The sequence below is a fragment of the Gastrolobium bilobum genome, unplaced genomic scaffold (genome assembly GCF_033153095.1).
Source record: "Gastrolobium bilobum isolate Gb01-03AN ecotype WA unplaced genomic scaffold, APGP_CSIRO_Gbil_v1 utg15966, whole genome shotgun sequence".
Lineage (NCBI taxonomy): Eukaryota > Viridiplantae > Streptophyta > Magnoliopsida > Fabales > Fabaceae > Gastrolobium > Gastrolobium bilobum.
In genome coordinates this window covers 365,905-378,160 of record NW_026897912.1, presented here as the reverse complement: position 1 = coordinate 378,160, position 12,256 = coordinate 365,905, and the positions used below count along the sequence as shown (strand labels likewise).

At 33.7% G+C, this 12,256-nt stretch overlaps 1 protein-coding gene across 2 annotated transcripts; it reads right to left on the bottom strand.

Annotated features, from left to right (window-relative positions):
- Positions 1-3,566: 3,566 nt before the first annotated feature.
- Positions 3,567-9,541, bottom strand: LOC133311350 (peptidyl-prolyl cis-trans isomerase-like). 2 transcript variants are annotated; one of them, XM_061512380.1, is made up of 10 exons: positions 9,015-9,541; positions 7,923-8,040; positions 7,432-7,488; positions 7,256-7,346; positions 7,000-7,160; positions 6,697-6,824; positions 6,474-6,611; positions 4,598-4,690; positions 4,369-4,486; positions 3,567-4,036 (listed from the first exon to the last, which is right to left on the bottom strand). In XM_061512380.1, exons 1-10 carry the CDS (start codon positions 9,447-9,449, stop codon positions 3,942-3,944), a joined length of 1,434 nt encoding a protein of 477 aa, XP_061368364.1. In that variant the 5' UTR covers positions 9,450-9,541; the 3' UTR covers positions 3,567-3,941. The 2 variants fall into 2 exon arrangements, with proteins under 2 accessions (XP_061368364.1, XP_061368365.1); XM_061512381.1 differs by lacking the exons at positions 3,567-4,036; positions 4,369-4,486; positions 4,598-4,690; ... (4 more) ...; positions 7,432-7,488; positions 7,923-8,040 and having other exon boundaries at positions 8,636-9,235; positions 9,302-9,530.
- Between the last annotated feature and the right edge of the window lie 2,715 nt (positions 9,542-12,256).

Below are 12,256 nucleotides of genomic sequence, written 5' to 3'. Positions count from 1 at the left end.
AGATGGGTCTCCGTAGGAACTTTCGTTGGAGAGCCTCATTCATGTTCACCACAAATCCATTTTTTGGCACAAATGATAAGCTAGGGTTCCGAGGGTACTTTAGTCTGAGAAATAGCATGCAAAGAAACCAAGAAGTGGGAACACACAATTACCATGTTCTAAATGGTAATTATAATTCAGAATCGGTAGTGTAAAATGGTTGCCGAGGAATAAACTATACCCAGTAAATTTTATGTTTTTCTTCTATCAAATGTGGAAATAAATAATTCTTACTTACACTTTTCAGGACATCCAAAATATTACTCCATATCAAACAACACCTTCAAGTAAAAAAACATGGGAATGTTTCTTTCCTCATAACGAATAATGCCTAAGAATTTTTTTTTTTAAAACTTGTACCAAACAACGGGATGTCATATTGCCAAATTGAATAATAACTTGAAAATTCTTAAAATAAATTCACTCTTAAAAAATATGAATTGTTTCATTTCATTTATCCTTTTAAAAAAAATTAATGAAGCATAATTTATTTTCTCAAATTTATTATTAGTACTAATAAGCAAGAGAAAAAATATATAAAGAAATAAAATTTGACGCGCATATTTTTTAGCTAGAATCTAGCCATATTTCAAGTTGGCTTTGGCACAGTTCCATATTATATGATATTGTAAATTGTATGTGATCTGGACAAAATATAGAAGGCCCATTGGAGGCCCAATAACATACAAAAAAGCCCAATCTCATGAAGGGTCCAGAACTAAGCGCGATGGTTATCATCGCGCACATAGCAAGATGTGATGCCCCCATCGCGCATAGAGTCGCCCTTTGGCATAAACTCCAGGAAAGAGGAAGCTAACTTAAGAACCAAGGCAAGTCCACCGTGCCTTTGAACTAATAGACAGAGGACAGTACCAGCTTGCCGCGACTCTATAGCTTGAAATTAAGAAGATAAGACTACTCACGTTCTAGCCTGACCTGCAGCTCAAACCCGGCCAATCAGAGGTCATACAGCCTTACTAAGGCGACATCGTAACCGCTATATAAGCAAATGGTACAATACCCAGGTACATTGATCCTTTACATTAAGAACATACAAACTCATGCCTCTAATACTGACTTAAGCATCGGAGTGTCTTTGCAGGTACCCCCCATTTGGATTCATCGCGCTAGCAAAGGATAGAGACATAGTGATATCCAACTGCAACTCCAGGACCACGACCAAGAACACTATCCACATCTCAACCGTGTGTGATTAGGCTTGATACATATTGGCCAGCCCATATTGTATTTTGTCTGATCAGTATGCAATTTTATAAAAATCGGACTGACCTAGCCAGGTCGATCAAGAAATCAATGAACTGGTCTTATAATTGGTTGATTTTCATATTGGACTGGCCATGTAATGAAACTAGTACGACCCAGTCGATTTTTATAAAAATCCATGACCCGATCATGAAAAAAAAAACTAATTTGTTCTCACTTCTTATTAATTGATGTCTTTCTTTTTTTACTCACACACAAATGATTTTTTTTTTTTGAAATATTTGAGTGATCTGTTGCTTATTGAGTTATATAGGTTATGTACCTACAAGGCTACAACACTAATTATTATCTTGGTCATGTAATATGCAGCAAATTTTTATTTGATCTATATTTAGAAATGTCGTCTACTAAACTTGAAGCACTAGTATCACAAGTATTATATGTTTGATTGATCTTTTGTTATACTATGATGTATAATTTATTATTTTTTATATTAAAATATTTAGAATTGATATTATTGTTTTTACAGATATTTAAGTATATTTATAGTTTTGTTAATATAAATTAGAGATTTTTACATATACCTTTTTTTTTTGGTAAAGAGATTTTTACATATACTTACTGAGTCACGTGGTCAAACCAGTGGTCAAACCAGTGATCCATTGATTAAACCAGTGATCTAGTGATTCAATATCTCGATTAGATTAATAATTGGGCCAAGTTTAATAACATTGCTTGTATGACTTAATTTTTTTTATAAAAGTATCAATTAATCATTGACTTAAATAAATAGTTATGCATGATACTAAAGTATTGCTATTGACATAGTTTATTTAATTTAAAATTTAAAATTTCGCTTAATTTCAATTTCTTCATTCTAAAATCTCGCGACTTAGTTATACTTATTACTTATTAGCTAAATCCGTACATTCTTTTCAAGTCTTGAGTCAGCTTGATTTTTACTCTCCTCTTAATTAGGCCATGAAAAAGTCAACATTGGGATAGGTCAAATCTCATATCTAATCAAAAGCACCCCTAATTATTACAACACCACCTATTAGTTAACATACATTTATTAAGGCATCAGTTAGCCAAAAAGAGAGAGGGATAGAAATTTGTTGATACCCGTCTTTTGTTTTTTAAGGTAACATATGACATTTTGATTTATTTGAAATATAAATATAAATTACTTTGATAAACAAATCATAAAATATTACCAACCAATTACTAACACATTAATACTCTCAGAGAAACAAAGTATACGGATAAAATCTTCATTATATTTGAGTTATATTTATCTCAATTAACATGAGATAAACTAAATTTCTACTTATACATAATAAAGATAGATTCCACCTTTATTTTTTTTTCTTGAATTATTTGTAAGTCCCTCTTATAATTTTATTTTACTAATATAAAATAACTCATCTCCAATAACATAAGAAAAATATTTTCATTTGTTCTGATTTTTTAAATGTGGGGGAAATACCTTACAAGTGAAACTTGCTAATACTAATATGAAAAATAAAATCAGGTGTCCTTTAATGGGTAACATCATTTATAGTTTTCTAGCTGCACTCAAGAGTAATTGTACCAACCCTCCGTAACTGGCGGCCAATACCTACCTCCACTTGACTAGCTTGATCAAATTAACGGTGTCAGGCAGGTGTGCAAGGCTTAGCATCAGCGGCCAGCCGGCCACCCCTCTCTAGATTTTAATTTGTATATTATTTTATATGTAAAATAATATTTTTTAATAATTATTAATTATTAATATTAATAATTAATTTCCCCTTAAAAAATATTTATAATAATTAATATCTCTTATTAATCTTAATAATATTTATAATTTTTTAAAAAAAAAACTCACCCTCTGTTATGAAAAATTCTGAATCCACCAATAGCGTCAGGCATCATTCCCAACAGGTGGATTTTATTTGCTAGTGCTCATAAATAACAAGGAAAATCGTGGAAAAAAAAGTTGTCATTTAAAAAAATGTAAATTTATATTATTTTAAATGAAATTATTGTGCTTTACTAATTTTTATCTTCTTTCACCTTCACAAAACTCTCATGAAAAATCACTAAACATGTATCAAAACACACAACTTGTGTTGACAAATATTTTTCAAAAAATAAATAAATAATAAAAACAGAAAACTATATCCGACAAACTTACGACTAATCCACAATTGCTGCCAAGATCAGGATAACAATAACTATAATCTTAACAGAAATCAACATATCAATATCATTAACAAATAACATAATCAATAAAAGAATCGACAGAATCTGACGAGTGAATAATAAATTACAGACGAGAAATATATGTACAAAAGCAATCGCAAACGTTCTACCAAAAATGCAGGAAACAAATACATGACACCAGCTACCACGGATGATAAAACATACCATGAAATCACTCCAAAGATCTCCAGCGTCGCAATACTATTGAATCACCATCAGCGTATCACACATCGTATAAGATATGGCTCTTACTAGTAGCTGTATACAACAGCCTGCAGAAGAAATAGTCAGAAAACTATAGCAACATAGGACGGCCGACAATCAATCCACACTGCAAATGCACCAAATCATGACCCCAGTAGGTTCATGTTATTTTATCCTTCCTAGATGCTAGGAGAACATGTTCTCTTACATCAACCTCAACGGAAAAGTCAGTGTTCAACATAATCTGAACCATGTATAAGGATCAGATGTTCATCCTCAATGCCCTTCATCAAATCCTCGCCAATGTACCATGTTAAGGACCCTTCACCAAATAGCAAAGTAACCATCACTTGATTAGGTTTAGTCCTTGTAAAGAAATCAATCTGTGCTACAAGGGAGTCTAAGAATAATTGGCAAACTACTGAAAATAAGAGAAAAGAGACATAAGCTTATACCGTGTGTCTTATTATGTGGTTAGTAGGTAGTAAATAGAAGCTACTATCATGAATCCTAGTTACGGTAATTACATAATTAAAGGGAATTGGGCCCAGACATCTAAAGCCAACTAGCAGTAATACACAAATTTCGAACAACAAAAAAATCGATAATTGGCAATTTGGCATGCATCTGATTGAAATTAACATGTAGTTGTACCTTGCATGTTAGATTGTTCTTGTTCCCTTGTCACATGCAATATGATTGTTCCTGAAAGAACAATTAGGAATCCACATATCTCAGAGGCTATGCTGCTCACATTCTGACCAGACCAATCCTGCATAGAAAATTAAAGCAAGCAAAACGTCAAGCTTGTCCTACTGTTCAACAAAAGAAGCCCTTTGATATAGCATCAAAGGAATCAAATAATATGAATATATCACCATACCTTAAACATTATCACACTAGCAATGATAGTCAGAATTGTGAACATGACATAATATACAGGAGCAACAACTGCTGCGTTAAATGTATCCAGTGCCTGAAACATAGTTGAATAGTGCAAAATTGCTCAAGATTAGAAGAAAATCAAGGGAGCTAAGATAAACCTTAGATGCTTGATATGCAAAGTGGTATTATATTAGAATTCTATCAATCTGTTTGTAACTTAGTCTAGAAATAGTAAACTTTGGATCATGGACATTCCCAAGAATAACACAGCCATTCAAAAGTTTTCATTTTACACTTCTATTCATTAATTTCAATGGGTAATAGGATATGGATCCTCTCATGTTAAAAAAAAACATGACATGGTCATACGGGGAATCATAACCATACAAAGGTGGATCAATGGTGATAAAGGAAGAGAGAAAAAAATATTGAAATAGATAGTAACAAAATTATAATCGTTGATTCACCTTCGTATAGTTGTGATCTTCCCATGTGACCATGTTATTTTTTTTTTAACACGAGAGGATCCATTTCCATGGGTCATGTATTTAAGTTTGTATGTAGTTCAATAACTCAATATTTTCATTCACAACAAAATAAAAATTAAAAAATAAAAATAAAAATTCAGAAAGATTGATCTGATGCCAACTACAGTCATATGTTCCTATCAAGCACAGTGCATCATTTTGCTCTCTGTAAATAACCATTTTACCTAAAAGCTCAAGTTGATAAGTGAAGGCCCATCAATGATTTTTTTATATTATATCTCTCTAACACACTCTTAATAACTTTTTACCATAGCTGAAATGTTATCAAGTATCAACAAGTAAAGTGGAGCCTAATTGATAATATACTTTATACAAAATGCTTTAGAATTAGAACTACTTTTGGGGCATGCAACATTCTTATTCTCTGAAATCTCCACAGGCATGGCATTTGGAAATCACATATAGAACTATTACTACTCACCAGTAATCTTGAATAGCTTTCATAATTATCTAAGGGTTAGAAGGGAAAGGTTCTGACTTGCAAGCCAGAACTTTACAGAAAACTGAGTTGTATCATGACAATTCTAATGAAGCACATGCTTTTCTCTTTAGAAGCACAGTTTGGAAGGGCCAAGGCGTTGGATATAGATGTAGAATGTTTCACTTATGAGTGAAGATGTTAAAAGTCTATATACAGTTTATGTAAGCGTAGAATCAGCCAATGCGCTTATGGAACTTTGATTTGGGCAGTAGGAGCTAGGAGCATAATTTAAATGAGTAATTTCATATTCATGGTTAATTATTTCTCCATATAAGCATACTTTATTCCTTGTTCATGAAGGAAAGCATCCACATGCAAAATTTCCCATTCAATTGCGTCTGGTATATATTAAGTACATAGGGACATTTTGATGAACTATCAGTATCAAGTTAGGACTGCATTAATTGCCATTTTTGGAATCTACTATGCTAAAATTGAAGACTTCCAAAGTGAATTGCTCTCAGAAACTTTAGTGTGGTTCCTTGTACTGATGTTGGAAGCAACAAGAACGTTATGACATGATTCCATGGCCGTGCACACTTTGGCTACAATAATTCCTTAAATCCAACTATCAAAACCACTTCAGAAAAGATTTTAAAGAGATGATTAGTCATTTGCAGATCATATATGTCATGGGCATGGTCGGTGGGTCGGACATGCACAAGCTTCTACTACAACCAGTACTGAATAAAGAGAGACAACATTAATGAGCTTGTGGAAGGTGGCCAATATGTGGAGTGTTTAAACAAATGTAGAAAAAGGTGACCTTCAATACACTGATGAACAATAATTTACAGTTTCAATTATGAGTTGCATCAGACTAAATTTGATAACTATGTACTCACCTTGTTCAGGTAATTCAACTGTGTAATGACACATATGGCAGCCACTGTAAAAAAGAACCAAGTTTGAGGACAAGCTATTTGACTAATTCCCTCTACAGTAAGCTTGATTGCAATTCCAATGGCTTTTATGCTCATTACCTGAATAGTTTAGTATATAATTAGTTTGTGCATTACAGTATCAATATGAAACTTCCATCAAAGAAATTGGTGAAAACATAATTACCGTAAGTGAGCCCATTAATGAACAAATTCCCAAGTAGATTAGCATATTCGTCTGTCCATAGTGAGGTTCAAAATGCAAAATCAAAGCTAAAACTACTGAAACTGTTGCCGCCACATAAACTAGAAATACTGTTGAAACAAAAAATGAGATTATGAGAATATTAGTTAATAGAACCGGAAAGGAACTTAATAAAGAGTAAATCAAGGCTCCCAACTTAGCGAAAATAAGGCAAGGGTCGATTGTAATCAGCCTTGTCCTTGCAACCTTAATATAAGAAATAAATAAAACACGATAAAAAGAAACCTGGTTGAGTGGCCAGATCCCATATTTCTTGCACAGAACTTGGACTGTGCTCTTGAGGTGCATGGATGACTATAACAACTGAACCCACAATGCAGGACACACATCCCAAAATCCCCATCTTCTGAAGCTTTTCCTTCAGCAAGAAGTGAGCCAAAACAGTACTAGCAATGCACATTGAATTAGTTTCAACAGAAACTCATAATATTGAAACATTCACTGATTCACCAGACCTATAACTATTTTAAAGCACATGTACCTGACAATAATACTTAGTGCACCAAGGGGGGTAACCAGAACTGCAGGAGCATAGATATAAGCCACAAAGTTTGCAATCTCCCCAATAATCACTGTCACCAATTAGTTTCAACTTTCAAGATGCGTATAAGTCTCACTTCAAGCATACTGATAGAAGGAGAAACTTCCTAAACTTACTTGTTACCATGCCAGCCCACCAAAGTGGCTCTAATAGATAAGTATAACCGCCAACTCCTGCAAATTTCATACATATTTTAATGAGGCGTAAGTAACGTTGACAAAGAGAACAGCCTAGAGATCATTTGACCCACAACACTGGCTAGAAGGTTTCAAGAGATACGATTGGATCGGTGAAAAAAAGAGTAATTTCAGGCACCCCTTTTCATCCCCAGCTCTCGATCAATTTTTAGATAGATTTTAAGATGTAAAGTCACATAACAATAGTTGACCCAAGGTTTGCTTCAAAACCAGAAGAGCCTATGAAGATTGAAGCACGGTACACTATTTTGATTGAAGAAAACATATATAATTTTTTCTTTTTTTACCATAAAAATTGAAAAAATGAGTAAACCGCGATCAAGGAAATCTGAAGTGTTAAGATATAAAACCATGGTTCTTTACATGAAGATTGGAAAGGCAACAAAAAATAAATAAAAATTGATGAAGACCTGCACGAGTGCCGTGAGCAGCAGCTCGCTTAAGACCCTTCTTCTTCAAGATGAAGCTTGCCCCTATGAATGCACTTGAAGCCACCGCCAGTATCAAACCTTTGCCATTCTCTGCCATCTTCCACGGCCACACTGGACCGCTGGATGATGGACCGGGCAATTGTCTCGATGATTTCCTCTTCGTCTTCTCCGAAGTTTCTTGTGATCCTCTGCTTCGCGACAATCCAACCTCACATACACACGCCTTTCACACGTCGTCGTTGATCCATGCCCAATCTGCGACTCCCTTCTCATTCTTAATTGTCTCACTATCTATTCTTTTCTCTCTTTTTTAATACATTTATCTTTTCTGAAGCATCTTAAAACTTGTTTGTAAGAATATCCGGCCTCATGATTCTAGTAAAATTCATCAACATTTACGTAAGATTTAATAAACTTTTTTAAAGTCACGTGGGAAAGGGGATACATACTAAACAAATTACGAGATTAAAATTAAGTTTAAAATATATTTTATTCCTTATAATTTTCATAATCCAAATTCTAAATATATTTCTTTTGTTTTAATTATGACAAGCATCTGTTCTTATAATTTTTATTTGGTTACATGTTAATTCTTATATTTTTATATATAAAAATAAATAATTATTATTTTTAGACGGTATAATTCTACAAAAATATATATTAGGACGAAAATGACCTTAAAGCTGAAAACATTGACGTAAAGTATCCCAAATTTATTGAAGGTAGCTCAACTCATCAGTATTATGATCACAAGACACACAAGACTCCACCCCATGAACAACATCCTAAAATCGGAAAAAGATGGGACTCAGTAGACTGATTGAAACTTCTTAAGAGTAACACTAACACAGTTACCCCAAAGACACTGGCAAACCCAGAATTTCAAAAAAGAAAAAGAAAAAAAGAGAGAGATCAACGGAAACAACATCAGTTAGAAGATACAAGATACAAGATCAGAGCCACCATAAAGTCTGCTGTTAACATCGATTAAGAGAGTTGACCGCAGTCAGCGATCACCACGGGCTTTGAGGTTCTGCCGGAGCTGGACCCCACCTTCTCGATCTCCTTCACCACACCCATGCCCTCCACAACCTGACCGAAAACCACGTGCTTCCCGTCCAGCCACGCCGTCTGCGCCGTGCAGATGAAGAATTGAGATCCGTTGGTGTTGGGACCCGCATTGGCCATCGACAAGATACCTGGACCGGTGTGCTTCCTGGTGAAGTTCTCGTCAGCGAACTTCTCGCCGTAGATTGACTCGCCGCCGGTGCCGTTCCCGGCGGTGAAGTCACCTCCCTGACACATGAAGTCGGGGATGACGCGGTGAAAGGCAGAACCCTTGAAATGGAGAGGCTTGCCGCTGCGACCAACTCCCTTCTCGCCTGTGCAAAGGGCGCGGAAGTTCTCGGCGGTAACAGGGGTGGTGTCGGCGTAAAGCTCCATGACTATGCGACCGGCGGGTTGTCCTCCAATGGTCATATCGAAAAAAACCCTAGGGTTTGACATTGTTACCTACAAGAAGTGGATCAAATTTGGGAAGACAAGAGACGAAAACGGATTACAGAGTTAAGTTTTGGTGGGAGGAGGACTGACTGGTATGGTATATATAATGGCCCGTTACGTTGTCTTGGGGAAAGGCCGTTCTATTGGAGCACGTGTCGCATAGTGAGTAGGTAAAGTAACTATAGTTAAGTTTGGGAACTAGGGTTAGTGGGGCGGATCCAATTCCAAAGGAGAAAATGGCCCAAAGCAAAGGGTACTTACTTCGAACTTATCCATTAGCGTGGAAAGGAGAAGTGAAAACACAAATTGCACGAGGGGTACCTTTTTTTTTTTTTTTTTTTAATTTGATGGAGTGATGTGACGAAATGGAGAGTACACTGTACAAGTGTCGTTCATTCATGCTGCCAAATAAATGTGCACAGTGATTAAATTGTAGAGTGACAATCTGCAAAAGATTCAGTGGCTTAAAATTTTAGGATTGATATATTTTATGTGATAGAAAATAAAATTATTATATATATATATATATGTAAAAGTATATGAAATTTTTATATTTTTTTTCCACATATTTCTATATAGATTTTGCAGGCACGTGTGTGTATATATATAAAAGATAAAATTATTTTTTATGATATAAGAAATATGACACCTTATATTTCTTTCAAAAATGTAAAAGTATAAGATCCGAAGCTGATGAGGAAATGAAAGGTGACTTGCTTTAAATTTTTCTTTTTATAAGTTGGACTTTTGCTGCGAAGGACTAGAATTTGCTCCATACATGATCGGAAATTACAAAGTGGTTTTATCTGAATTTAATTGTCCTTGTTTTAAACGTTTTCTGGGTTCAACTCTGATAGAACCACACTACACAATTTAGATTGCAACGGTTGCTATAGAAAATAATTACGCGTCATCACGGATTGGGTATTGTTATGACCCAATCCAAGGGCCAAATGAGGATAAATAATTAAGAGAACAATAAGAAAAGATTCCTAAAAAAATATTAATCTCATCGCATCCTCATCATAAAAGATCTAAAATTCCATTATCCTGTTAAATTTTATAAATAAGAAATAAAGCTTAAAAAGATATAGTTATTCTCTCTCTATAGCTTTTACTATACATTCATCTCATATTCTGGCAACATTATTATTATAGTGCATCTTCTTAACATAAATTGTATTTCTCTCGTTAATACTTGAGAGAGCATACAAATTCTACAAAAAGTCATTAATCTTTGACTAAACATCGAGTATATTCATGAAGTTAGTAACTTCATTGGACGCAAATGAAATTCATTTAATTTAAGTATTTGGTTTTAGAAGAATACAATCCGATTATTAATAGATCGTGTAAATTTAAATTCATTGAAATTTATTCAATTCAAATCCCCATTTTTTATTTTCTGTTTTTTTAAATGTTTTTAAATTACAAATATACATAAATATACGTACAATCTATTTTCGACGACTCCACCTAAACCAACTATATTTGATCAAGATGGTTTTGTTTACATCAGTCAATTTTATTTTTTTTTAAAGAAATATATACCATATAAAGAAAAAAGACTGATAAGTGTGCAGCCCTGCGGATGATATTAATTAATCTTTAAATATGTACAATATCATTGAAATTGCATTCAATAATGAAACTCTTTTGGTGGCTGTTGCACGAACGAAGATCGTGACGATCACTTGAGGAACTAGTGCATATACCATTCCAGTTCATCATCCAAAAGAAAATCCTCAAATTTAAATTACCACAATCACACAAATTGCGCAATTTTTTTTTTTTTTTTCAGATTGTGTAAATTGCAATTTGCAAGCCAGCTTTGGCGATATTTGACGCAGGTAAACATTACGTTGTCTTGGGGAATGGTCGTTCGATTGGAGCACGTGTCACACTGTGAGTAGGTAAATTAACTATGGTTAAGTTTGGGAACTAGGGTTAGCCAGGCTTTGTCTAAGGAACGCCGCCGCCTTATGTTTTAACACTTTTTTTTTAATTTAAATGTTTATTTTATTATTATCCATGAGCGTGTGTAAATTAAAGGAGAAGTGAAAACACGAATTCCGCGAGGGGTAATTTTTTTTTTAATTTGATGGAGTGATGTGGCGAAATGGATAGTACACTGTACACGTGTCGTTCATGTTCGCTACCAGATAAATGTGCATAGTGATTAATTTGAAGAGTGACCACATAGAAAAGATCGAACGGCTTGTATATTTATTATTAATAAATAATATTTTTAATGAATAGTAAAAATTCGACGATTCGACCTAAACCAATTGAAATTTGACAAAGATGGTTTGGTTTACATCAGCAAATTTTGTTTAAAAAAATATAAGAAAAAATATTTATCTCTTTACTTGACACAACTTGTGTCATTTCACTTTCGTAAAGAGGTGAGATTTACATTTTTATTTTTTTTTGTCAACTCTCTCTCCTTCTTTATCTATTTCTTTCTCTCTCTTAAAATGACACAATTTTATATTATTTAAAATGACACATATTTTTATCAAAAATGTATCTTACTTAATGGATTTAGACCAAAAAATGACGTAATATTTATTACTTTTAAGATAGAGATAGACATAAAGAAATATGAATGTTAAAAAAAAAAAAAACAAGAAAAATAATAATTTATTTCTTTATGTGTCTCTCTTAAAAGATCATAAATATACCTTCTTTTAAAAATACACCTACTCTCTTACTAAAAAAAAAATACACCTACTTTTTCCCTTCATTAATATTCGGCTGAAGTTTATGCAGCGCAAAAATGAGTGAGAGACGTTGACAATTATCAATTA